Source organism: Ambystoma mexicanum, chromosome 9 (genome assembly GCF_040938575.1).
Source record: "Ambystoma mexicanum isolate Mex_15411 chromosome 9, UKY_AmexF1_1, whole genome shotgun sequence".
Lineage (NCBI taxonomy): Eukaryota > Metazoa > Chordata > Amphibia > Caudata > Ambystomatidae > Ambystoma > Ambystoma mexicanum.
This window is the reverse complement of record NC_090931.1, coordinates 605,324,916-605,351,551: the sequence shown is the minus strand read 5'-3', so window position 1 is coordinate 605,351,551 and position 26,636 is coordinate 605,324,916. Positions and strand designations below refer to the sequence as shown.

The 26,636-nt window shown below is 47.7% G+C and overlaps 1 protein-coding gene across 1 annotated transcript in view; it reads left to right on the top strand.

Annotated features, from left to right (window-relative positions):
- Positions 1 to 26,636, top strand: part of CPD (carboxypeptidase D) — a 750,705-nt gene that overhangs the window by 636,103 nt on the left and 87,966 nt on the right. The window contains exons 16-17 of the mRNA XM_069615245.1: positions 8,974 to 9,069; positions 9,163 to 9,227. Coding sequence (XP_069471346.1) covers positions 8,974 to 9,069; positions 9,163 to 9,227 — 161 coding nt within the window. The remainder of the gene's footprint in view (positions 1 to 8,973; positions 9,070 to 9,162; positions 9,228 to 26,636) is intronic.

The window sequence follows — 26,636 nt, the reverse complement described above, 5'->3', positions numbered from 1 at the left end:
CCCCTCCCCACCACGCTCTCACCTTGATGATGATGCATGTGGGGGGATTGTTCTTTTTCTTTTGTTCATCGCTGCTTTTGGCTCCAGTGTAGCGTGAGAGCAGGCAAAAAACAAACACACGCGGGGGCTAGTCGTCCTCATCGCCAGTCTGATGTTCTATGGTTCCGCCCTCTGGTGTCATTAGGAGGTCGGTATCGTGCTCACACTCTCATTGTCATAGCATTTGTACGGAGCCCAAGTAAATCACGACCAGCCAGTGTACTAATACTGAGCCAATCCCCTTCCGGGCATTCCCCACTTTATTCATCACATCCTGTCCCTTGTCACGTGAGGTGGGCTCCCTGTCGCTCATGTGACTCGGGTGTCTGCTGCCATCAGACCCGGCTTCTGAAACGGAGGGGGGAGTGGTCGTGAAAACTAATAGATGGTTTGCGGCCACGCTGAAATCGGTCCCAGGCAAACGTCATGCAATGTAATCGATCTGCTGCAAAACCACATAAATAGGCAAGAACACCTTATATGCAACCCACGCTGACTCCTCACCCTGTATTGAGAGCACACAAATACATAAAAAGTAACCGAAGCACAGGTCTCCCCGATGTGTGCGCACATGAGGTCTTGAACGTCCCCCGAGGAGAGCCTCATGGACTTAGGCTCTGGCCATACAAGCCACTTTACTGTGCTTTCTCCTCTGGCAGAGAGGCCTGCGTTGCGCAGGGCAGTGGAACCCCTGCCAACTCCAAACACGTGTCGCAACATGCGAGTCAGTAGGATGGGGAATACCGCAGGAGGTATGTCTGTCACAGGCTGTGCACTGGACTGGTGGAAGGAGGGGTGATTCCACCTTCCCAGCTCCATCCTCTGAGTTAGTTACAACTATGCAACCAACAGTGCCCTCAACACCTGCACCCAGGCAAGTGCCGGCCCCACATTTTTTAAACACTGGTGCAGTGTGCTGCCCCGATTCGGGAGCTAAACATGGGTGTGTTCGCCCCCCCATCTGCATCCATGCATGGCTTTGCAGAGCACCCAAGTGCTAGCACAATAGCCTATTTGTGCAACCGGAGTGAGCCATAAAACACTTCCTGAACTTGCAGAGAAATCGCTGATAACTATATTTAAACACTTCATAACCAGCTGACTAGATTCAAACACTTCATGTCCAGCCGGACAGGAGAACATTCTTTAAGGACGTTTTGCGAGAAATGCTTCCACCTGCAGGATCCTCAGCTGGATGATGAACATCATGGAGTGTCTTGAGTTCCTGCTCCCAGAGACCACACCTGTTGAGGCGGGTGTTTTGGCAGAGCCCTCACCAGACAGAAACATTTCGGAAAAGGAGCACACTTGTTTGTGCCAATAGGGGGAGCAATTCCGGGCTCAGCGTCATCAAAGGCCACTCTAGCAAGGTGGCTGGTCTCCTGAATTGAGGCTTACAAGATGAAAGGGAAAAGCCTACTGCAGAGACTGTATGCTCACCTTTTGAGGTAATTCTGCCTAGGTTCCCTACTAGAGGCATGTCCCTTAACTAAAAATGTCAAAGGCGTCGACTTGGGCCTATCCACTTATATTCTACAAGCACTATTCATCAATCCCAGGAGTGAAGCTGCCTTTGGGCAGGTAATGCTTCAAAACCTCTTCACAAAGTAGGAAATAAACTGCCCTCTTCATCTTAGGGATGCTTTGGAATCTATCAAGAGTATTGAGCAAAGGAAACGGGATATAAGAGTATGTAAAGGTTACTCACTGTAATGATAACTGAACTTAGTCTGTAGACCCCTATTCTTTCATATGCCCTTCAGTTGTCCCCACTAATAAGTAAGGCTCCCTGTTTTCTGTTTTTACTGATTTATGCACATCAATACAGATCGAAATCAATCTGCTTTCTGTCTGGATTTATTTATAAAAATGGAAAAATCTGAATTCTCCAGCATGGGGTCTGGCATGGATTCACATGCTCATGAATATTCTCCGTCGTCAGGCTGGGAATCCTCGGTAAAGAAAAAATCAGTACCAGTTTCGTTTCTGATTTGTCTTTCGTAGTAGTAACCAATCACTGATCTCTGCGTCATACTGACCACAGCCAATGACTGCCCTCTACCTAAGCCCCGCCTCTGGCAGCCATCTTCAGATTTTTACCGCACGTTCAAGTGTTGGGATCCTCGTGCTATTGCTCTCGAGCGTTGGTGCTATTTTTTCACATTTTTTCTCAGAAAAATTTCTTTTTTCGGTCAAAAGAGCCTCAAGCTCCACCGTTTCTTCATCCGATCAACGGGGACCCGTGTCGGATTAGTCTACGCCCCTCAAAGGTGAAGATTTCGTCGAGCCACGCTTTTGGAGGACTCCAGAAGTTTCTCAGGCCCATCTCGGACATGGCCCAGGAGAAGGGAAGCTCGACGCCCGGAAAGCTGTTCAGGGTCTGCCCTGGATGCCAGCTTCAGAATGTCTTCAAGGAGGACGAACACTCCCTTTGCCTTTACTGCCTACATGAGGACAAGACGCACATGGAGAAGGACTGTGCGTTTTGCGGAAATATGTCGGAGCGGACCATGAAGGACCACCATCAACGTCTCGCCAACTGGCTGCAAGGAAAGAGCCCGTCAGGCGAGAAGAAGAAGTCCGAGCGGTCTTCTAAGACCTTTGAGGGCGCCCCGGCGACGGGGGTCCAACAGAAGGCCAAGCACCGCGAGTCCGCTGGCAACGGGAGCACCAAACGGTCGGGCTCTACGGGCGCCAGGCAGGGCGCATCCTCCCCGGCGCCATCAACCACGAGCCAACGCTCTGGCTCGGGTAAGAGGAAGGCCGAGCACCCGGCGAAACTCCTGGAGAGACCCCGGTCGTGCCCTAAAGCCCCATCGGAGGGGGAGCGAGGTGGTGACCCTCCCCCAAGGAGAAGGCGGTGAGCGCACCTAAGGTGGTGAAAGCCTTGATCCATCCGGCCAAGGCCTCTATCGAGACAGTTGCGGCGGCCCTGGCTCAGCCTGTGGAGGCTACACCAGTGGTGGCGACCCCCGGGCCCAGAATCTCCCTGCCACCGCGGAGGGAGTCCTCTTTCATGCCCATCGACAGGACCCCCGTGAAACTTCCGACGGAGAAGAAAAGGGGGGGGCAGGAGGTCGTCGTGGACTCGGCCTCAACCTCTGAGGAGGAGCTGATCGAAGTCTTAGGCCACGGCTTTGGCGTGGAAGAAGGCCATCCTGTTGGGAGGGACCCCGACGTGGAAAACGACGAGGGGGTCGAGGATGACGACGGGGCTCCTGATTGCCCATCGGATCTCCCTCAACCAGTGCCGCAAGACAACTCGGCGGCCATTTTGTTGGCTATACAGTCCTTATGCTCGGAGATAAGGACGAGACTGCCGTTACCACCAATGGAGGAACCGCTCCCGACGTGGGACCCGGAGCCAGGCCCTTCTGGGAGCCCTCCCCCTAAGAGAAGAAGGATTCATCCTCCACCTCCTTTTCAGCCATCGCGCCCTGTTCAGCCCTCCTCCCCGTCCACGGCACGTGGGGATGATACAGGGACTGACACGGCCGCGACGGGTACCGACGACGAGGTTTACGACGAGGATCTCCCGTCGTCACCTCACACCCGGGCTTCCCCGCCCGACGAGATTGGATCGTTTCACTCCATGATCACCAGGGCATCCAAGCTTTTCCAGCTCTGCCCGGAAGAGAAGAAGGAAGGTTTCCTTTATCAACGGCGCGAGACCAAGAGGAAGACGGTCCTCGCTGTACCTCTACTAGACGACATTTGGGATGAGGGCGTCGCCCTCCTCAAGAACCCATCCACGACGCCGGCTAGAAGGGATCGGTACGAGAAGAAGTACCGGGTCCCGGACGCGGCCCCCTTGTGCCTTCGGGCACAGCCGACCCCGGACTCGGTCGTCTCCGCGGCGGCCAGGAAGAAAGCGGGGGGGGCGCGGCCTCTACGTCAACCTCCCCGCCGGACGGCGAGGGAAAGAAATTAGACACGATGGGACGCAGAGTCATCTCGTCGGCAGCGACGACGATTAAGGCGGCCAACGCCTTGGCTATCGTAGCCCGCTACGACAGGGAGTTGTGGTACAAACTGGCCACCCTGCTGGGCTTCCTACCAGACGACAAGAGGGCGGAAGCCCTAGAGATCTTGCAGGAAGGAGAGGCGGCGTCGGACCACGCCATTACGATTGTGACGGACAACGCTGACACTGGATTTCGCCAGTTGGGCAACGGCGTGTGCCTTAGGCGGCGTGGATGGCTCAAGGCTACTGACTTCCATCAGGACGTGCAGACCAGAGTCTTTGACATGCCTTTCAACGGAAACAACCTGTTTGGGAAAACAGTGGACGATTCCCTTCAAGCCATCAAGGCGGACACGGAGACGGCCTGGGCTCTTGGGGTTCTCCAGCAACGGCGGCCGCCCTTTCGGAGCGGCGGAGGCAAACAGGGTGCCTCCAAAGGTTCCAGCGGCGGATTTTCCACCTACCGTCAAGCGGCCCGTTCGTCGTCACAGGAAGCTTACAGGGGACGAGGCAAGTCAGGCGGACCCCGCCGTCGTCACCAAGGAGGACAAGGCGGCAAAGCCTCGTCGAAGCAGGACTGAACCGGCCGCGGGGTCGGGCCCCCACCGAAGCACCCCGGTGGGAGGCCGGCTGGCGAGCTTCGTCAGCGTGTGGGAGTCCATCTCCACCGACCGTTGGGTGCTGGACGCCCTAGCTCAGGGTCACGCGCTCGAGTTTCTAAAGAGGTGCCCGCGCGTCCCCCCTGTGGCCAGGAAAGAACATCACGTCCCTCAACTTCTCTTGGAGGTAAAGGCGATGCTCAAGAAGGGCGCCATCGAGCTCGTCCCAAAGAGGCTTCGGGGCTCCGGAGTTTACTCAAGATACTTCCTCGTGAAGAAGAAGACGGGAGGATGGCGTCCCATCCTGGACCTACGACGACTGAACAAATTCATCAAGGCACAGAAGTTCCGGATGGTCACCCTCCAACACGTCCTGGGTCAGCTGGAGGAGGGCGATTTCCTGTCGTCGTTGGATTTGGAGGGTGCCTACTTCCATATTCCCATTCTAAAGGGACACCGAAAGCTTCTCAGGTTCATGGTCCAAGGGTGTCACTACCAGTTCAGAGCCCTTCCCTTCGGATTGAGGTCGGCACCCAGGGTGTTCACCAGGTGCCTCGCACCGGTGGCGGCACAGCTGCGCCGAGAGGGGATCCACGTCTACCCCTACCTGGACGACTGGCTCATCCGAGCAAAGGCGAAGGAGCTCGCCGTGGAGCACACGGCAAGGACGTCCAACTGCTCACGGACCTGGGATTCTCCATAAACTACGCCAAGTCCCACCTGGTGCCCGCGCAAGACGCACTGTTTCTGGGAGCGAAGCTCGACACAGTGTCGCTTCTGGCCTCTCCGCCGGAGGAAAGGACGAGGGCCATCTTGGGCAAGTTGCAGCGGATGCTGGTTGCGGACGCGGCCAGGGTTAGGTCCATCAAGTCCCTCCTCGGAATGATGTCTTCTTGCATTTATCTCATCCGCCTGTGCAGGCTCTGGATGCGCCCGTTGCAGGAGTTCCTGGACGCGCGCTGGATCCAGACGACGGGCAGCTTCAAGAGAGGATCACACTCGACAAGAGTTTCCGACGAGCGATCCGGTGGTGGGGCACCCGTGCGCATCCGACGGCGGGCATGGACTTCCAGACCCCCGGCCACCAGGAGACAGTGACCACGGATGCCTCCCTGGAAGGGTGGGGAGCGCACACCGAAAATCTGCACGCGAGAGGCCTTTGGCTTCCGACGGAGAAGTCCCTCCATATCAACGTCCTGGAGCTCCGTGCAGTGTTTTGGGCCCTCAGGTCCTTTCTTCCGTCCCTCAAGGGCAAGGTGGTGAGGATCTTCACCGACCACACCACCACCATGTTCTACATCAGGAAGCAGGGCGGTACCAGATCCCCTGCCCTGTCCAAGGAGGCGCAGGATCTGTGGCATTGGGTCGTCGCCCAAGGGATGTTTCTGGTGCCGTTTCATCTGGCAGGGATAAACACCATCGCCGACTCGCTCAGCAGAGAGCTGCGCTCGTGCCACGAGTGGGAACTACGACAGGATCTAGTGGACCGCCTCTTCCGACGGTGGGGCATACCCCAGATCGATCTGTTCGCAACAGCGACGAACTCCAAGTGCCGGAGGTTCGCCAGCAGGTTTCCCCAGCCGAGGAGCCTGGGCGATGCTTTCTCGTTCCCCTGGGAGGGCCTGTTTCTATACACGTTCCCTCCATTGCCATTGCTGATCTGGCTCATCAACCAGCTCAAGAGGTCACGGTGCAGGATGATCCTCGTCGCACCTGCGTGGCCGAGGCAGATATGGTTCCCGGACCTTCTGGACTTGTCAGCGTCCCCATCAATCAAGCTGCCAGTGGACGCGGATCTTCTCTCCAGGGAAGGAGGCGCCATCCTCCATCACGACCCGAAGTCGCTGAACTTGCAGGCCTGGCTCCTGCAGCGTTAGAGTTTGGAGGATACGACATACCGGCCGACTGCAGAGAGGTTCTTGCAAAGGCCAGGGCGTCCTCAACTCTTAAATGCTATGGACACAAATGGAAGAGGTTCTATGTCTGGTGCCACGCACAGAAGATTAACCCTCTACGGATTACGGCTCCCCAGGTACTGCCGTACCTTCTGACGCTGGCCAAGGCTGGACTGGCGCACGCGTCCATCAAGGTTCATCTTGCTGCGATCTCCCGATACACCAGAACCACAGGGCGGACGTCTTTGTGGTCTCATCGTCTGGTGAAAGAATTCATGAAGGGACTGTTCAGATCGTTCCCGCCGGTGAAGGCTCCGGCCCCGGCGTGGGAGCTCAACGTGGTGCTGACCAAGTTCATGGGACCTCCGTTCAAGCCTCTGCACTCGGCTCTGTTGAAGTTCTTGTCGTGGAAAACAGCGTTTCTTGTGGCCATCACCTCCGCACGAAGAGTGGGAGAGATCCAGGCCCTTTCCTGCAAGCCCCCTTACTTGACTTTTCACGACACGAGTGTAGTGCTCAGGACGCACCCCTCCTTCATGCCCAAGGTGCCGTCGGACTTCCACCTCAACGAACCCTTGCTGTTGCCTGTTTTCTTCCCGTCGCCTTCGTCGCCGGCCGAAAGGACTTTGCACTCGCTGGATGTGGCTAGAGCGCTGAAGTTTTACGTGGACCGCACAAAGTGTTTTCGGAAGACGTCACAACTTTTTGTGAACTTTGGACCTGTCAATCAGGGGAAGGCTCTCTCAAAGGCCTCCATTTCCAGATGGCTCTCCGGCTGTATCATGTACTGTCATCAGTTGGCAAACCGACCGCTGCCTGGCCGTCCGAGAGCCCATTCCACCAGAGCGATCGCAGATACCACGGCGTTCCTATCTGGTGTGCCCTTGCTGGACATCTGCAGGGCTGCTACGTGGAGGTCGACGCACACCTTCACGAAATTCTACTGCGTCGATCGGGATTCCAGGGAGGAGTCCAGGGTCGGCCAAGCAGTGCTGCGCAATCTGTTTGCCTAAGGTGAGCCTGGTGAGGAAGTAAGAATTGCTTAATGTTGAGTTTGATGTAATGCTTAATGTTGAGCCTTTGCCACCTCCCGTGGTTGTGCATGTGTGTACTGCTATGTATTCTTTATTCATGAGCATGTGAATCCATGCCAGACCCCATGCTGGAGAAGGAACAAGTTACTTACCTGTAACTGTTGTTCTCCAGCATGGGTCTGGCATGGATTCACATGCGAACCCTCCTGCCTACCCCTCTGCGGCTCTTCACTTGGTCATACTGCCACTTCACGTGCTACCAAATCTGAAGATGGCTGCCAGAGGCGGGGCTTAGGTAGAGGGCAGTCATTGGCTGTGGTCATTATGACGCAGAGATCAGTGATTGGTTACTACTACGAAAGACAGATCAGAAACGAAACTGATACTGATTTTTTCTTTACCGAGGATTCCCAGCCTGACGACGGGGAATATTCATGAGCATGTGAATCCATGCCAGACCCATGCTGGAGAACAACAGTTACAGGTAAGTAACTTGTTCCATGGGTGTCTTTCTGTTTGTTTCCCTATGCTGTTAATCATGCAACACAGGCCAATCACATTGCAGACTGGCAGCATGGTGAGTGTAAAAGTTATATAAAAATAGTATTAAGGTTCTTCAAATTCCTGTCGACATATATCTTAGGTCCGCACCAATAACAGGATCATCTATTAGCTGTTATGGCAAACATGGAGCAGATATTTCTTTCTTGTATATTTGCATATGAGTTTTTATGGATGCGTTTTTTTCATTTCAATAAATGCAGGAAAATACTAGTTGCCAATTATCTTTTTGTATGACAAAAAATAAATGTGGATAAGTACAGATGGAAATGACAGGAAAATAAATACCATACAACCGGGAGCCTTACTAATAAGTCAACAGATCTTGCATGATGAAGACACTGGTGGTGGGGCAGGGAATGCAGGAGAGGTCCCACACTACCAGAAAGTTAGATTTCATGCTGCTTTTCAACAGGCTCTGGTCCCAACTCTGGGAAGCCAAGATTATTTAGGAAAGAGGACTTTGTACTAAACGTACAGTTTTCAGTACAGTGAGTAACCTTTTAGTTTAATCTGCACCATATGCATTTCCAATCCTGTACACCAGGGGTAGACTACATTTTCAAGATGTTTTGGCCTACAACGCCTATGATCCCAATAGTAGCTATTAATGTGAGTTGCCAACCAGTTGCCTATGCCTGCTATATCCTATGTTTTTCAGGTGGCCTATTTAAATCACTTTGGTGCCTACTAATCCCAATGTTGATCAGCTGGCCATCTTTCATCAGCAATGCTTCCATACCTAAAATCTGTTAGAAGAGCTGAATGGGGAGGGAATCTCACCTTCTCTTGCCCATTGATAGCCCCTTGTTTATTGTTTTTGGGGAGTGTTGCGTTTGTAGAAGGGGCAGATTTGATCATTCTGAAACTTTCCTTTGCAGAGGAGAATAAAGAAACCCTTAAACATTTGGCATCTGTGTATGCAAACAACCATCCAACGATGCACATGGGCCATCCTGGATGCTCCAACAAGTCTGGTATGTGAACAAATGCTGTGCCTGGCCTACTATGGTACTTATTCTGTGCTTCCTTTTGCAATGTTTCCATAATGTCATATTTCTTTCTAACAGATGAGAATATCCCAGGAGGTGTGATCCGGGGAGCAGAGTGGCACAGTCACTTAGGAAGCATGAAGGTATAGTACAAACTATTCAACTGAAGTGTAGTAAGAACATTCTCATCAGCAAATAACTGTTTGTTTAATGGTTAAGCACTGATCTAAAAGTGTTCCTATCTGACTGTAGATATGATTTTATGAGATCCATCTTCACTTAATAACTGCTGTATAATGGTTTTAAATAAATAAAACGGAATGTTTTGCTTTCTGATAGTAGGACTCCTTCTCAGGCTTCAGAGACCATTCTCTTGAAAGAAAATAAAATTCAGATATTTTTGCTTCACTTATTCTTTTCCTGACAGATGATGTTTAAGGTCAAGGTTCAGGTGACATTTCTCAAAATGATGGCACAGTAGGGTGTAAATGGCACTGCCCAAACATGCCTCCCAGTTATTTCTACAGTGCCACTCGTTTAAAACCCTAGAACGTTGGCTCCAGCTGTCAGATACAGTCAATTGTGTCTCTTTAATACTTATTTCCAAAGCTTCTTGACTGTTAGTCATGTGAGGTGCATGCATTTGCTCTAGAACAGACACCCATGAATGCTGCATCAGGCCTTTGGCTTTCCCCATATTTATGCCTAAAATGTGCTGAGAGTATTGGTTCCATGGAAATGGGAGGGGCGGGGGAAGCAGTGAACCAGAAGCCACTTATCTATTTATCACCAAGAGACTTTCGCACAGAGTAACTCCTGACGTCAAGGACCATAGTGGCGAGACACTGCAGACCGCTCTCTAGCAAGTTAATTGCTCACCTTGACTTCGAGGTAACAATCTTCTGTGTCAACAAGGCCAAAATCTACTCTTGACATGGCAGAGGTCCCTGGAGTACTACAGATGGCTGCCCAGTACTCCCAAACTCCAACGACATTACACAGACCCCCGTGAGCACACTGACACTTATAGACTGTGAAAAGCCCCACAGGACAAGGTATTCGGGACAAAGGATTCAAGGCATAGGCTTGGCAATAAAACCCCTCCTATGTTTATAACGCAGTTAAGACTTACATGACCCGTTAATTTAACAAGGATCACAAACCCCTTTGCACCCTGAAACCACCTTCTAGAATACTGTTGGGGAGTACTCTACACACGTTACTGTTAAAGGTATTTGTACCGCACACTGTCACCACCCAGGCGCTCTGGCGGATCTGAAAAGGGCGGGAGGAGGGGGGTTAGTATGGTGTAGTGGAAGTAGGCAAGTGAGGGTTTTGATGTCCTGTTGGAAACTCACTGTTTGCTGAGCTGAAGTCCAGTTTCCGGTTTGGTGTGATTTCCCAGTGTCCTGTTGTGTTGAGACGTGTGTTTGTCTTGCAATGTGGTGAAGTACGTGCAGATTGCTGTGCAGAGAAGTGGTTGTGCGAGTTTCTGTGTGAGAAGTGTATCGAGAAACTTGAGGTTTTAGAGTTGAGTTAGCGTTTTTTTTCTTAACTCTTACTATTCATTTCTGCGCTCAATATCTATGATTATCCTGTATGTTTGGTACTGTATTTTGTCTGCCTGATTGGCAGGCACTTTGAGTAGTGGCAGTTTTCCTCTGGTGGTATGTGTATCTGGCTGATGCAGGCGTGGTCCCGCCCTGGGTGGGCAGTGTTTGGTTTAGAGGGTTCTAGTCACTCCCTGGCCGTCCCATGTGGGGTCTTTACCTAGGTTTCCTCTGCGGACTAGCTGTATGTGGACATGGGTGGTTGGGGTATCGCCCCACGCCCTCCAGTTAGGGAAGATTGTTAGGGTCATGGGTTAGTCCTTGTGATTCTTGTTCCTCACCGGGTCAATGCTTCCCAGTAATTTCCTTCTGGTTCTGGAGCAGAAAGCCAAGGTTTCATTAGTTTTCTGAATTTCACATGATCCCTTGTGTTGCATATGTTTTTTGGTAGGTCATTCCAGGTTATTGCTGCTGGGTGAGAGAAAGATGATCCTCTGAATTTTCTTTTATTTTGTATAGTTTGGGTTCTAAGCGAATCTCGTTGCTTGATCGGAGTGGTCTTGTTGTATGGTAGACGGTTATTTTCTCAGTTGGGAACTCTGTTCCTTTGCCGTGGATTGCTCTGTGTTATGCACATTGTTTTAAGTCTTATTCGCTTGTTTTATTGGTAGCCAGTGTAGCATTTTCAGCGCTGGGCTAATGTGTTCTTTGTGTTAGTTTGAGCAAGAGTCTGCTGCAGCGTTTTTGATGAGCTAAAGTTTCTTTAATAGTCGTACTGGCATTCCTAGGTATTGTCATGATCTCTGCTTCCAAAAGGTCAGGGTTTTCCCAACTCCCTAGGAAGCAGATCCATAACCCAGGTTCCGAGTGCCAACCAGTCCCAATTGGGACCTTTTGGACCCAGTCCTGGCGCCAGTGGCACCAGGCTCATAAATATGCCCAGTCCCAGCGCTGGAAGCGCCGGGCTCATAATGCTTGGGTGGACTTACCTGCAGCAGACCATGCTGCTTACTTGCCTGCCAGTTGAGCCTCTGATCCTCTTCTGTTTGGAACTACTTTTCCTGTTGGGTGGGGCTTGAGCCACTCCCTAGATTTAGAACACTGGAACTCTTCTGGAAGGCAGGAACTCTTTTCTTACCAGGAACTCTTTTCTTACTTAGGCGTGGCTGTGGAAGGAGACACCTAAGCACTACAGGAGGCTATTTAAACCACACCCGGTGGATGAATCTTGCTTTGCGTTATTCTGCATCCTCTGCAGCAGGACGCTCATCGTGTCTTCTGCATCCAGTCCTGGGCCTAAGGAAAAAGGCTTACCATCCTGAATCCAGTCTTCAGCAACACCTATAAAGACAAGAAAGAACAGGTTAGCATTCCGGCATCTGAAAGGCAAAGGCTTACCATCCTGAATCCAGTCTTCAGCAACACCTATAAAGACAAGAAAGAACAGGTTAGCATTCCGGCATCGGAAAGGCAAAGGCTTACCTACTCTTCGTGCGCTCCTGAGGTCTTCATACTGCATTCCGGCATCTGAAAGACAAAAGCTTACCAACTCTTTGCACGCTCCGGTGGCCTTCGGCGCTGCATCCGCATCTGAAAGACAAAACAAGGTGTGTTTAAAGACATTGGGGAACTTTAATACTCACGTGCCATTACTCCTTTCCACATCTAATCCAGTGGGTATTCCGGCACCCTGCAGCCGCTCCGAACTCGTACCTGCAAAATAAAAAGACAGTTAGAGCGCATCGTGAAGCAGGCAACAAGCGCTTACTCACGTGCTTCCAGGCGCTTCTATTCATCACACGGGCTCCATCTTCAACTCACTTCAGCCCGTCATCCGCCATCGCCGGAACCCTGCAAAACAAGAGACATCATTACTAAAGACTTTAAAAAGACATTTGAATGACTCGAAACTTACCGTTCGTGCAGTAAACGACGGACAGCAGTGCTCTGAAGTCAAGAGGCCTGCGCTATCTATCCAGTGAAGAAACTGGCTACAGCACCCTGCCCCGAGGCAGATGGAGAGCTTGGCATTCACTTACCTAAGGTGAGAGCGTTAACCTTTGGGGTCTACAGGAGAGGAGAAGAGGAAAGAGATCGGGACACCCCAATAACCCCAGTTCATTAACCCCATATTTTCTATCTGCAGACATCTTACTCTACACGTCAGGCATACAGTGCACAGAGGTCCAGCCCAAAGAGCCAACCGGGTGCTACACATCACCTTTGAAGATACGGTAGTCGCCCAGTCAAGACCGGCGCCTCTGCGAGAATCAGGTGAGCGTTACAGGTATAGGCTGTTGGCATAGTCTACTCTACATATGAGTGTGATGATTCTAATTGTTTTGTGGGCGAAAGAGAGGAATGGTAGGTTCCTTTTTGCCACGTGTAGGAGGAAGAAACATTTCTTGATTATAGTGTTTACTTGTGGATCAATGGTTAGTTTGTTGTCCATGAGGACTCCTAGGATCTTTACTATCGCAGATGGAGTTGGTGCTGTCCCTAGTTCCGTCGGCCATGGGATGTAGTGGTTGTTTCTCCACTTTTGGATATGATCATTATTTCTGTTTTGCCCGGGTTGAGTTTGAGGCTGTTGGTGTTCATCCAGCCGTAGAGTCCTTTTACGCAGCCTTCTAACGTTGTTTCCTTCCTGCGGATCTTGTATCATGTAGGCGATCTGTGTCTCCTCGGCGTAATTGTAGCATGCGAGACCGTGTTTTTTGATGAGGTGGATTAGTAACATTGGGTATATGTTGAAGAGCAGTGGCGGTAAGGAGGATCCTTGTGGTACGCCACAGGTGGATTCACTTGGAGTTTATTTGTAAGATTTAATCCATATGGTTTCTGTTCTGTTCTGTTAGGAAGAAGAATTTCATCCATACTAGGGCTAAGTCAGTGATTCCTATTTCTTCCAATCTCCCAATGAGGATGTCATGGTTGACTGTCAAATGCTGCGGAGAGATCCAGGAGTATTAGAGCTGTGCTTTTGCCTGTGTCTGCATTCGCCTTTTGATCATTCCAGATTGAAAGTGGTGCTATTTCCGTTCCTCATCGGTCTGAAGCCTACTTGTGCTTGATCCAGCAGTAGGTGTTCTTCTATGAACTCTTGTGTTATTCTGTAAACATATGTTTCAAGTAGTTTTGCTGGGTATTGTTAGGGAGAATTCTCTGTTTAGGCTGAATTTCCTAACCTAGTGAGCCCCCCAGCAGCTTTGCTGGATTTCTGGAGTTTGTTTTTTTCTCCTGCCAAGAGTGAGATTCTCTTCCTCACACTTTTGGACATGATTTGAGGGGTTCCTTTGACTGTTAATGTGTTTTATGGGCTAAGGGGTCTTTTACTCCATAGGGTCTCATGTGTTTTTACTATGTGTGTTACACAGCACCGTCAGAGCAGTGACACAGGGGTGTCATAGTGACACCCCACCATAGACTCCATACCCTGGGACTGACTGTCTCCCAGGGCATGTAAAGTCACCATTGGCTTTACTAGTCCCAAATTATGAACAGAAACCAGTACAAACCATCATATTGTGGACGTACTGGTCGGGGCAATTCGATTGCCCCAGGGTCTGTTATTCGAGGGGGCACGTCTCCGTCCCCCCGGATCGTGTTTTGGCTGGTGGCAGTGGATACTACTTTTTATATTCGACCGCAAATATATCTCTATGGTATTTTCCCATTGTTCGAGGCTAACAACTTTAATTATTTAATTCCTATAGCCTCGAACATAACGCCGGGGTATTTATTTAATATTAATTCACCGGTTGGTATTTTTTTGCCAGAACTCGATTCTAAAATGGCGTTTGTGTTCTCTTCTGTGACTCCAACCCAAGTCGAGCCCTTTGTTACACTGTTTGGCGGGCTTCTCCACAGAAGCCTCCAAAAGTGGTGCCACTCTGTCTGGGTACCACATGGGATGTGGGAGGGGGTTTAGGCACCCTGGACTGAGTTGCCGTGGCAACTCAAGTCGCACTCTTGTGTAATTGGCCCAAGTGGTGAGCCGGCCGGCTCACCACTTAGCATGTTTGATTGACAGCTAGGCTGAATGAATGGGGGTTTCTTGCATAAAAGCAGGGCTTTTGGGACTGGAACTTCAGAAGTCGCCACAGGACCTGAGAATCCGAAGAGGGAGAAGCAGAGCCGACCTGCAACGACAGCACCGGTGGAGCCCTGCTGAATCGTCTCACCACTTCCCGACGACAGAGGAGATCTTCTTGCCGGAGAGTCTCTTCCCCTTGAGCTGGTGGGGACAACCAGGTCACTTTCCTTTTCGCCTACCAGGACGTCTAGTGGTCGAATTTCCCGTGCCAAGCACTCCGGCAACCGGATATCCACTTACCACTGAACCGCGAAAGAAAGGACCGCTCCTTTGAATCGAGAAACTCCGCGGCTGGTTTCTTCCCTGGCAGCACAACGACGACCTGCTTTTCTCCCCGACGAGATCTTCTCTTCTACCGGACGAAGCACCCACTCGCAACCACTGCCAGGAACAACTGCCCCCGCTGGAGTGTTCTCACCATTTCAAGGTACTGTGTCCGCCTGGCCTCCCTTTCTATAGATTGCTACAAGGTGACAGTAAATCCTTAACCTTCTAAACTGGACTGGCCTCTTGACCATCTAACTGGGCCCTTTCTTTTGGTCCAACTTCTTTCTGAACCTTTTCGAGACTTTTGTGCACTTTTCAACCGTGTGACCTTGGACACATTTCGTTCTGATCCTCTTAAAGTCGAGCTGGCTTTCTGAACTCTTAAGTTCACGGTTTGATTCTGCTGTTCTTTTGAAAGTGTTGGGATCGGTTTCAATTTATGCTCTGCCTGTCTCTCCCTTTTAAACCAAATTATTAGAGTGCCATCTGCGTTAAGCGCTCACCGCTGTCTGAAAATAAGTGGTGCTTTACTTAAGACTTGTCTAATATTCTTTTAAGGGAGTGTATATACTTTAGTGACTGCGTTTTTGAACTTGCTTGATATTAGTGCCAGTGTGTTTTCATAGATGTGTTTTTAAATAAATATATCTTTTACACCAAAGCTCTGGTCAGTGTTTGCTTGTTCTACTGTGTTTACCTGCCCTATTGTGTATGCTCTGTATACTGCCTAACTCTTCTTGAGAGAAGTCTGACTGCTCAGCCACAGCTACCAGGTAAATCTGGGTGGTGCAGACTGCTACCAATTGGGTTTACTGCTAACTCCTGTAGTCCTAAACATTTTGCAGTGGTCCCTAAGGGAACTGCACAGGTTTCTGCCTAACAGGTATGGGATGTTGGAGATGGGTCTGTAGTTGGAGACGTCCTCCACGTTTCCTGCTGTGTCCTTGAGAGCGGCTTGATGTATGCCGATTTGAATGATCTCTGTACTTTCCCTGTTGAAAGTGATTGGCTGAAAAGGTTTCTATAATATTCCATGGGTGTTCCTTGTGAGGATGGATTTGTGCATATCTGGGGGGGCAGGGATCCATTGGGGAGCTTGCTTTGTTGCTATTGATTATAGTGTTTACTTGTGGCTCAAGTTTTAGTTCTTCTTACACTTGAGCAGAATGATCTGCAGGCCAAGAGACTTATGTCTTCTCTGATTGTTCCCTTTACTCTGAGAAATCATTGCCCCACTGAAACTGGAGAAAACCAGTTGGATTCAATTGTTTCAGACTTTAATGGCCCTCATATCTTCACCCCCTCGTCCCATGTCTTGGTTGGATCAATATTACCTCCCCTTCTCTTTGCTCTCTCAGGTGTCTAAACAAAGACCTAATGTGTCATTCCAGACCTGTCGACACTTGGCTAAGGTTTGCCCTTACCCTATCATAAGCTCACTCATAGATGTTACCCAAAAAGGGATAGTGGGAAAAAAAGAAAGATCCCTCTAATGCCATGATTGATGCCATGAATGAGACTGCTGACACCCAGGCCCAAAACCCTCTGCCCCCTGGGTCTCGGCCGCACTAAGGCTGCTTAGACAACCATGTCGACAAGTTGAACATAGGTTGCACAGTCATTTCGATTCTTCCACCAAGCTGACCTACATACAGGCCCACACTGTATATCAGACCGCTATAAAAAAAAATCATTTTACTTTGCTGAGCGCATTTTGACAGCTTCATGTTCAGCTAGGGAACTTTTTCAAGTCTCAAAGGAACTGTCCACCCAAGTGCGACCTCTACTAAAGACATTACAAACACTAGTCCACTGCAACCACATTGCCTCTTTTTTTAGGGACAAAAGGAAGGTCGGACCTTGCAGACCCTGATCCTTTAACCTTCTAGGTCAAGGAGACACAAACTAGCATTTTTCAATCCAGCACAGTGACGGGTAGTATGGTCTCTTTGTCATTGCTGAAACTTGGATCTGCTTCTCCTGTTGCCTCAACCCCCCTCCGTATCATACAAGCAGCTTCAGGCAAGTACGTCTTTGTTAACTGCTGCTTTACAACACACTTTTTTTACAGGGCTTATTCCAGGGCCCCTCAAACACACAGTGATCACTCCACTACAAAAAAGCTCATCTTGATCCAGCTGTAGTGGAGAATTACTGTCCTATCTCATTACTCCCGGTTCTTATGAAACAGTTGGAGTCAACTATGAACCCCCCCCCCTCAATTTTCATACTTCTCTTAAAAGCAGAAGTGGTGTGCAAGTGGTGTTTCCTGGCTTACCTGGCATTCCATTTGGCAACTTTCACTGAACTTTGCTGGTTGGAAACGTACACTGGCCCTTTAACGTGAAAAGGAGCTGGCTGATTGCATCACCACTAAAAAGCACCCCTCCCGTGGGAGTGGAAGTGGTGCGCAAGTGGTGTTTCCCTGTTGTTCCTGGGGGTTTGTGGTTGATCGCGCACCGGAGGAGCTGCACGACGCAGAAGATGGGGACGTTTGATCCAAACCCCTCCCAGGGAGAGCCGACAAAGGTAAGGCAAAGATTATATTCAATGCCGACCCTGGTCCCAGCTGTCCTCCCTGCCCTTCCCTGCTTGTTCAAAACTGCTCAAACAGTCGCGGCTGCTATTCTCAACCCACGAACAGTATAGTGCATGCAAGCTGAAGCTTCGGAAGCCACAGGGCTTGATGCCCCTGGAGACTCAAGCCAGTAAAGCGAGGGTCGAAAGAGATATGGAGCCTCAAAGTAGGGAGGCAGTGGGATCATTGGATGACTATGAATGTACTGAGTCGGCACTCGAAACGGCAAAAAAATAACAAAAACACCAGTGACTGTAAATGTAGTTGGGAACGCATCTGCCCTGGCAAATCTTGAAGCAAATACATCAGAAGCTCTCTCTTCTCTGCAGAACAAGTGGAGCTTTCTTCCTGGGGAATCGAATGCTCCAGATGGGCAAGGTTTGGAAGAGCTTATAAAGGACCAAAGTAAACAAAATAAACCTCTTCTGCAAAACCCAGTGATCGAACATACTGCAAAGATCACTGCGACTGATATGCAAACAGAAAAAGAAAACAAACAAGTGCAACCAATACCGAAGGTGATATCATCTGTACCCTACATTGCTCCTTCCACGACTCTCGGAGCGTAAAATCCAGGAGCTGGAAGAGGGGGATCCGGGAGTTCCCCAGTTGGACTCGGCTAGTACAAATAAAAGTAGGGCACCCTCACAAGCGACAGTAAATCAATCGTTCGTGAAGGGAAAGGTCTGGGACTGCCCAAATGGGACAACCTGCCCTGGGTCGTGTAACACGGTCTTGAACAGCAGTGAGACTGGATGTCCGTCTTGGGAAGATCTAAATGAAACAGGTACGGGGTTAGCTGATGAAGCTAGGACTCCCCCTGAAAATGGTCTGGCTCCCCTCTTGGGTTTAGAAGCCCTGCGCGCAAAGGATGAGGGCCTGTGCAGCGCACTCTCAAAATGACATGTTTGATTTGGAGGAGCAGGGTGGAAACGACCAAAATAAAGTCTTCAATATATTTGAAACTCAGTTGAATAACAAAGTACTGGGCAGGATACCAAACTCAACATTGATGGAAAAACTAACGCAAGACATAACTGCCCTAAATGGGAACATAGCCAGAGAAAAACATCAGAGTATCATTTATTATGGAAAAAATTGCAGCATTGGATGGTCAAATCATGACATCCTCCCCTGTGAGAGTTGAGACAAGAAGGGGGGGGGTATTGCAAGTTGATTTGCCGACCCCTAGGTTGTCAACCCCAGGGGTAACAATGCCACTAAGAAAGCTTTATACAAACAAGTCAACCATGACTCAAGGGAGGGCCTTAAATAGCTAAAATGAGGATAACAACAATAAGAATAAAGACCAAGATCCCAGAGGGGAAGATGCATTAAATAAGAACCAAAACAGCGATGTGGCACATGTGCATAGCACAATGATGGCAGCATTAGCAATATCCGTGGCCCCATTTCTAAAACTGAGTATAAATTTGTCACTTCAGGACCTCCAATCGGGAAATGTAATGGCTGCAGCAAAATTGCAAGAAGTATAAAGCTTCATGAAGACCTTGGAGCAAATCTCAGACAAAGAAGCAGGACTGACAAACAAATGGCAAAATCGGCTGTGCGATTTGGCCGGGATTGAATGGAATGACAAGACCACTCTAATTGAGGCAGTCCTAGAAGACTGTGTGGATGAGGCACCATCTCAAAAAAGCTGATCCAAGTCATCTGCAGACTAGTCAGGTAGAGAAGATAGCGGCAGGACATTCTCAGCCGGAAATCGATCTAACAAAGACAATTCAAGCCCCTCCTTTGGCTCCTGTAATATCAAAATTGCCAAGAGGGTGCCCTGAAATATTGGGCATAGACCCGGCAAATCCAAAAAGGGAAGGTCTCCCAGACTATCTAGCTTTTCAATCTTCCAAGGTGCTGGAAAGACTGAGCTACCAAACCAAAATACTAAAGATCAAGGCCAGGTCGGCCTGACCAAGTTAAAAGATCTGAAAAAAATCAAAAAATATGAAGCAACCGGCTAAAAGGAAATTAAATGGCTCATGGGCCTTTTTAAGGAATATTAAGTCTCGGTTAACTACAGAACCTATGCACTGTGCAAAGAAAGCTTGTACTGAATTGATCATGCCAAAGGAAGGGGAAGGCCCAGTTGAACACACAAGGGAAAGCATGTCAAATAAAGCTTGTGATGAAAGACACTCTGATGTGGACGACTCTGAAGCTGATCTGAGTGACTTAATACAGCTTATAGAAGACAATAAAGCTGAAGAAGACAGAAGTCATTTAAGTGACTCAGAATGGGAGAAAATGGAGGAAAAAGTCCATAGCATGATGACTAAAGGACAGACGTCCGACCTCAAAGCAAAGAATAAAAGGAAGCACAACTATGAAGCAGATGAATAGAAAGTATTTGTCTGCACACATCTATTACTGCGCCACTAGGAAGTATTCAATATCAACCAGAGCCAATTTCATAATTTTCTTCCTGTACTTTATTTTCTTGCCCTTTAGGATGACACGTGTTTCGGCACTTTTAGCGTGCCTTTATCAAATCCGGGCATTTAGTAACCTATCGTCGGGGTGTAGGTTCCTGTCTAATGTCGTGATCATAGAACGAGTCCCATCAGACTCACAAGCGCCTATAGCACTTCAAAATCCAGGTTCCTGCTTCACGTGTCGGGTTGGGAATACAGGGAAGCAGATGACTCTGACAAAGAGAAGGAGAAAACAAAGGTACCAGAAAAGAGGTCTGACCAGGCGGTCCAGTTTAAAACTTTGGACGAAAAAAAGGAAAATCTGTAGAAAGAGCCCTGAACATACCCAAGATGATAAAACACAGGACACAAACAAAGAACAAAGCCTGTCCGGGAAACAGGCAGCAGAGTAACCAAAAGGAAACCCGACCCCACATGAAAAGGAAAGATCTGGCGATAAGAAAGGAGGGAACCAGATTTGGGATAAACTTGGAAAGAACAGTGTGAGAACCTAAGACTAATTTTGAACAGATAACCGGTGTTAAAAAAAACTTCCAACAAAGCCCTGCAACTAGGTTTATACTATCGGAAGACACAAAGATAGTTGAATTTGTAACCGAGTATAGAATGGACTGGGTTACATTGCATTTGGAATCACAGGTGATTAAAAAGCATTGATGGAAGCCCAAGGAAAAATACCCCTATTTGGCTATACCCTGAGAGACGAGAATAGTAGGGAAAACCCCAGGGAAATCGGATAAAAGAGCAGCCGTGAGAATGGGTGATCTTGACCTTAGAAGATCAAATGACTGCAACGTTCCAGATGATGGCAAGTGTGGAAAGGATAAATGGATAAATCCTGAAAAAATACCTAAGGAAAGATAAAAGATCTTAAATCCTCTGGTAAACCGGGAAGCTGTGACTTCCAAAAGAAAAAACAATTGGAAGATGAAGCTTACAAGAAAGAGGGCAGAGACATTCATTTCATAATCAGCAATTCAAGAAAGCAATTTAAACCATTGAAAACTAAACAGCAGGCCAGAGAGAAGCTGGATGATTGGTCCTGGATGGCTGAAGCCTTGGTAGGAAACAAACAATAGACTTCGCCGAATGAAGAGGGGGAGACACTGTCTTGTGCCTCCTGGAATACCTGTGGTTTTGCACATTTGTTTTCAGAGGAGGATAACTCCCTCAACCAATATGATATTCTCTGCCTCCAGGAAACATGGGTAAGGAAAAAAAACATTTGTGAGAAATAAGAGGTCTTCTTTAATCCAGCGAGAAAAGGGAGCAAAGGCAGACCATATTGTGGCCTGCTTACTTTAATCAAATCAAATAGTGACCTGAAAGTAATGGACTGCCGCAATCCAAATCTTAACATGCAGCTACTGGACATTTCTTAGTCATTAGAAGGCCAGATCCTGAAACTGTTATTAACACCTACTGAAGTGAGACAATCCCTCTATCGGAATCTTACCTGAATGATATAATGAATGAAATAGGTTGATTCATGCAAAAGGATCAAAGTCAATTAATCCTAATCTGTGGGGATTTAAACATCAAGCTACTATCAAAAGGGCAGCAAATTGCAGAAACCATGTTAGTCAAGCAAAATGTAGGGTTAACGAAATGGCAGTTGTAGACCTGAAACTGCTCAATGGTCAAATAAATGGAGAACTACACAGCTTCGATACATGGGACCGAGGAAACAGCTGTGCCTGCCTTGACTACTGCTATGTTTCGGACCAAATTCTGAAATGGGTGGAAAGCTTTACAGTAATAAAGCAAACTGCAAGCGACCACGATCTATTAAAAATCGAAACATCTATTCCACTGTCTACCAAGATCCGGCGTAAAATGGGACAAGTTGACACCACATGGGGTCTAAATAAACTGAGAATAAAAGGAGATAAAATTCCAAAGGTGACTAAGCGGTTCACCACCCATATTAAGGCAAACCCTTCAGCAGTGGAATATAGGTGGCTTCTGAAAGACTTCGAACTTGGTGCAAAGTCGGCATCTTATACGAAAGTGACACAGAACCATGCATATGACAAGGAGGTGGTAGCTAGAAGGAAAGAAATATAGATCAGAGATCCAAAGGTTGCAGAAGGAGGATGGGACCCACAATCGGGAAAGAATTGGGAAATGTAAACAAGCATACAAAAACTGGCTAAAAACAACCAGGGCCAATCGTGCACAAGGTGATGCGGAATAGATGCTGGTGGCAATATCTTCTAGTAATACGCGAAATCTCTGGGATATAATTAATAAATGTACTGATTTTCAAGACGCTTTCACCACAAATCGGGTATCTGAAGCCAACTGGGTTGACCATTATACAGATCTAGTTAAAAAGAACGAGAACCCGGACTTCTCAGAAAGAAATACAAGAAGTGCTCTGGAATCTTGGAACATAGAGATAGACTGCCTTGACAGAGATGATGATTCAAAAACTCAGCACATTAAGAGCGGCTGGGCCAGACGGCATTTCCAATATGGAACTTAAAACAAATAAACATGGGGAGAAATGATTTTCTTCCTTTTTACACAAATATTTCGAACAAAATCAATCCCCCAGTCATGAAAGGAAGGGATAATAGTTCAATCTGGGGTGATCCCCGCAACTACTGACCGATTGCCCTTTTGGAGTCTATTGGTAAACTATTTGCCTCGGTACTGCTGAGAGACCTAAAGCACTGGGCAAGCACAGCTGGCATACAAGATCCAAGGCAAACTGCCTTCCTCCCGGGTGTGGGCACAGCCCTGAATATTTTCATATTGAATCTGCTGAAACAGAGATCGATCGATAGTAAATCACAAACCTATTTAGGTTTTATTGACCTCGAGCATGTTTTTGGTGCCGTCTGCCGCGATAGTCTATGGACGAAACTTGAATTATGGGATTGCCCAAAAGTATTAATTGAAGCAATGCAAGCACTATATACGCGCACCTCAATCCAGATCTGCTTAACAAGAAAAGGTTTCCTTTCAAGCAAGATCCCTACATATCGTGGTATTAAGCAGGGTTGTGCGCTAGCACCCCTGCTGTTTGTTCTGTATATGATAGACATGGGAGAGTCCCAAAAACAAACGCAAGCTTTTCCACCAAAAATAAATGAAAGATCTGTCCTGTGGATATTATACGCTGACTATCTGGTCTTTATTGACCAGACACTGATTGGCTTACAAAGACGTCTGAACACATTTCAATTCTTTCTGGAAGAAAATCATATGAAGGCGAATGTTAAGAAATCAAAAATATTGATGATGGAGTCAGCCCGTGTTACTAAGAAGGCCAAACCGAATGCATGGATTCTGAATAACCAGATGCTGGAAATAGTCAACTCAATTATCTACCTGTGTGTAAAAATAATAAACAAAAATGTATAAATGAGGCAGGCCATTTCCAGCTAATGAAAGATAAGCTGGTTAAGCTTGCAAATCAGGGAAGAGCAATATGGGACCTACTCTATGATCCCCATCCTAACGTTCTACAAGCAAGAGGTGGTGGCAGTACTTGCTTACGGAGCGGAGTGTCTCTTAAATCTATCCTGGAAGGTGTGTGGTGTCTGCAAAGGTTATTTTTGGAGAAAGGTCCTGAGGGTGCCAAACTCTCTCCCGGGATGTATGATTAGATTTGAATTGAGACTGTATTCTCTGCTGTTGTCAGTGATGTGGAAAAATATTTCCTTATATCGGATATGTATAATGGATTGCCCTCCGATACCATTTGTCATTCTTAATAATCCACCCACGGGGCATGACAAATATCTAAACTATTGGAAGGAACGATGTAATACTTTTTTGATGGAAAAATGTATTGAAGAGATGTTGAAGACTAATCCCCTTAAAGTGAAGAAGTCATTGCAGGAGATTGACTGGCAAGATACCATGGATCAAAGAAATAAATATCAACTGTGCAATAACCTCATCTGGGAAATAAAGAAACCAAATGTATTGTTAAACTATCAAAAATAATTCCATCTGCCTATTTTCGAGATTTACTTTTAAGAACTAGACTCTATATCCTCCCTACTCGTGAGGTTAGACTGAGAAAACAAATTGATGGGAATGAAGCCAGATGCTGACCCTGCGGGTGTACTGATAGTTTGGAGCCAATTAAGCATCTAATGATCTCATGTCCAGCTATAAGGGATGTGCGGGGGAGGCTTTTGGGTGCTTACTATCAATGCTGTTACCCAATATCAGATCAGATGAGATGTGGTGGGAGGGGTAATGTCATCAGAGAACGTTGGTGTAACAATTGCGGCCATGAAATTATTGAAGGATGCAATTCTGGTAAACCAGTAAAGAATTGCAATACTCTGGGCTTTGAGTGTATATGAGTGAACAATCAAAAAACAGTCTGCCACTCAAAGATTGCGCCACACATACGTTTTTTCAACAAACACAAAAAGCCCTTTATTCCTTGTTTACACGTGTTTCGGCTGCTCAAGAGCCCATTACTGTGCGAGGGCGACGTGAGGAGACTGGACTGAAAGCGCTCGAGGGATTTACCCGGGACTAATAAGAAAAAAGACGGAATATGATTGGTCTTTTGTTAATGCCCTATTTGTTTTGAGAAAGGCTCTTGAGCAGCCGAAACACGTGTAAACAAGGAATAAAGGGCTTTTTGTGTTTGTTGAAAAAACTTGTGTGGCGCAATCTTTGAGTGGCAGACCGTTTTTTGATTTTTTGTCTAACCAAGGAGATGGGGGATTGGTTCCTCCAACGAATGCCACACAGATGCGACACGGCTGAAAAGCCGTGATATTTAAATACAAGGTCGCCAACAGAAGAGCTTGTACCAACACAGATCCCAACAACAAAAAATATGTATATGAGTGAAGTCTACTGTTTAGTACTGGATGAAATAATGTTAAAGGTTTATACTGTATTAACCAATAAAACATAAAAATATGTTTTTGCCGCTGCTTCCCAGACGTAATATGTATATTTTTTGTCCATTTCTTTGGTTATATTAAAATACTTTAAGACCTTTACTTCTCTTGCGAGCTGTGCTACTTGTGTTTTTCTCATGGATCTTGGTCTCTCAACTGACCGCGGAGAGTGCGGTTTACTTTCTCCTCTTTTTTTCGTTTCAATATTTTTTTACATGGTGCGCACCGTGTTAAACCAGCACCATTTTTACAATTGTGGCGTGCTTCTGCCTAGTGGCGTTTTCTAAGCGGATCCGCTGCCGCTGGTGACAGATTTCCCTGCCCATTGGATTTCAGTTGTTCCCGCCTGGAAGATGAGCCTGAGCAGCCCTTTCTGTCGGCACAGGTGAAACGTGCCGGAGGACGCGTGGATCCTGGCCATACGGTAGGTGTCTTTCTCATGTGCTTGCCTTTCTCCCTTGTTTTTTCACTCGAACTGCATTGTACTTCTGCTTATTCCACACCAGCTTTCTTTGTTGCCATTCTATATTGCTTTATGGCACTAGTTTGGCATGCTGCTGTCCTGACTTTGACCTTAGCACATGTTAGCTCGCATTTTTCAGGTCTTTATTGCTATTTTTGCTTCTATACATATTTTTTTTACGGCTTGGTTTGTAGTGGCCTAAACATGCAGGACGCCTGGGCAGCAGCTCGGCTCATTCAGGCCAAGGATTTGTTTAGCGAACAGCAGGAGTTGCCTATCTCTTTGCCCACCACTGGGGCAAAAAAGGCTAATTCGAATCAGTGTGGAGATCACCCTACTCAAAGACATTGAGAAGTTGCGCAAGAAGGAGATCTCGAAATGGTGGGAGGAACACTCACTGCAGAATTACTTGGATGTTGGACTTATCCCTTGAGGATTGCGCATCATGACAATGCCATCTTTTGAGGACCAAGGTCCCCGCATGCTTCAAGAATGGGGGAAGCTAGCAAGGGCTGTTCTGCCCATTTTCTTACCATTTTGGTAAAATATGCCAAATCTGATCGTGGCTTGGCTCTTGAAGAACTTGACAAAAAGGAAACAGAACTTAATAAGGTTCCCAGCACAGAGGAGGGCAAGCAATTAACGTACAAAAATCAATGAGGCTCTCACTATATATGAAGATGACATCAAACAGCGTAAACATCGTAAGTTCATAAGGGACAAACTTGACTATGAAACTGGCAGGATATTTACCTTTGCCAAACACTTTGATTCTTTGCGGAAACCTGTTATTAAGCCTGCATCCGTTGTGTCTGGTGATCTTGGCACTACTTAATCTGAATCTGATGTCAGTCTCGGAAAACGAGGAACCTACCGTCAAACTTAATTTTTTAGACGAGATGCGGCTACTCTGCCAAGATGGGAAAAATCAAAAACGTGGCAGAGGTCAGGGCAAGGCAAGAGGAAGAGGAAAAGGACAGAAATCTCAAAGGACCTGCCGAGGCCGGCGTGGGAAACGGCTTGGGCGCAAATCAGGAGGGCAGATCAACACGCTCTGGAGCGAAAAAGTAACTACCAATACCATGAAGACGTGCCAAATAATTAATCTGTCCTCGCACATACTTACTAAGCCTCAACCTCGGTTCTCTCTCTTGGACTTAATTTTTGCCCTACTAAGGCTTTTGATTATGTCCAAGCATGTTTAGACCTTGACAAATTCTTTTGTAAGATTAAGCTCAAGAAGTTCTTCATCATGAACCCTA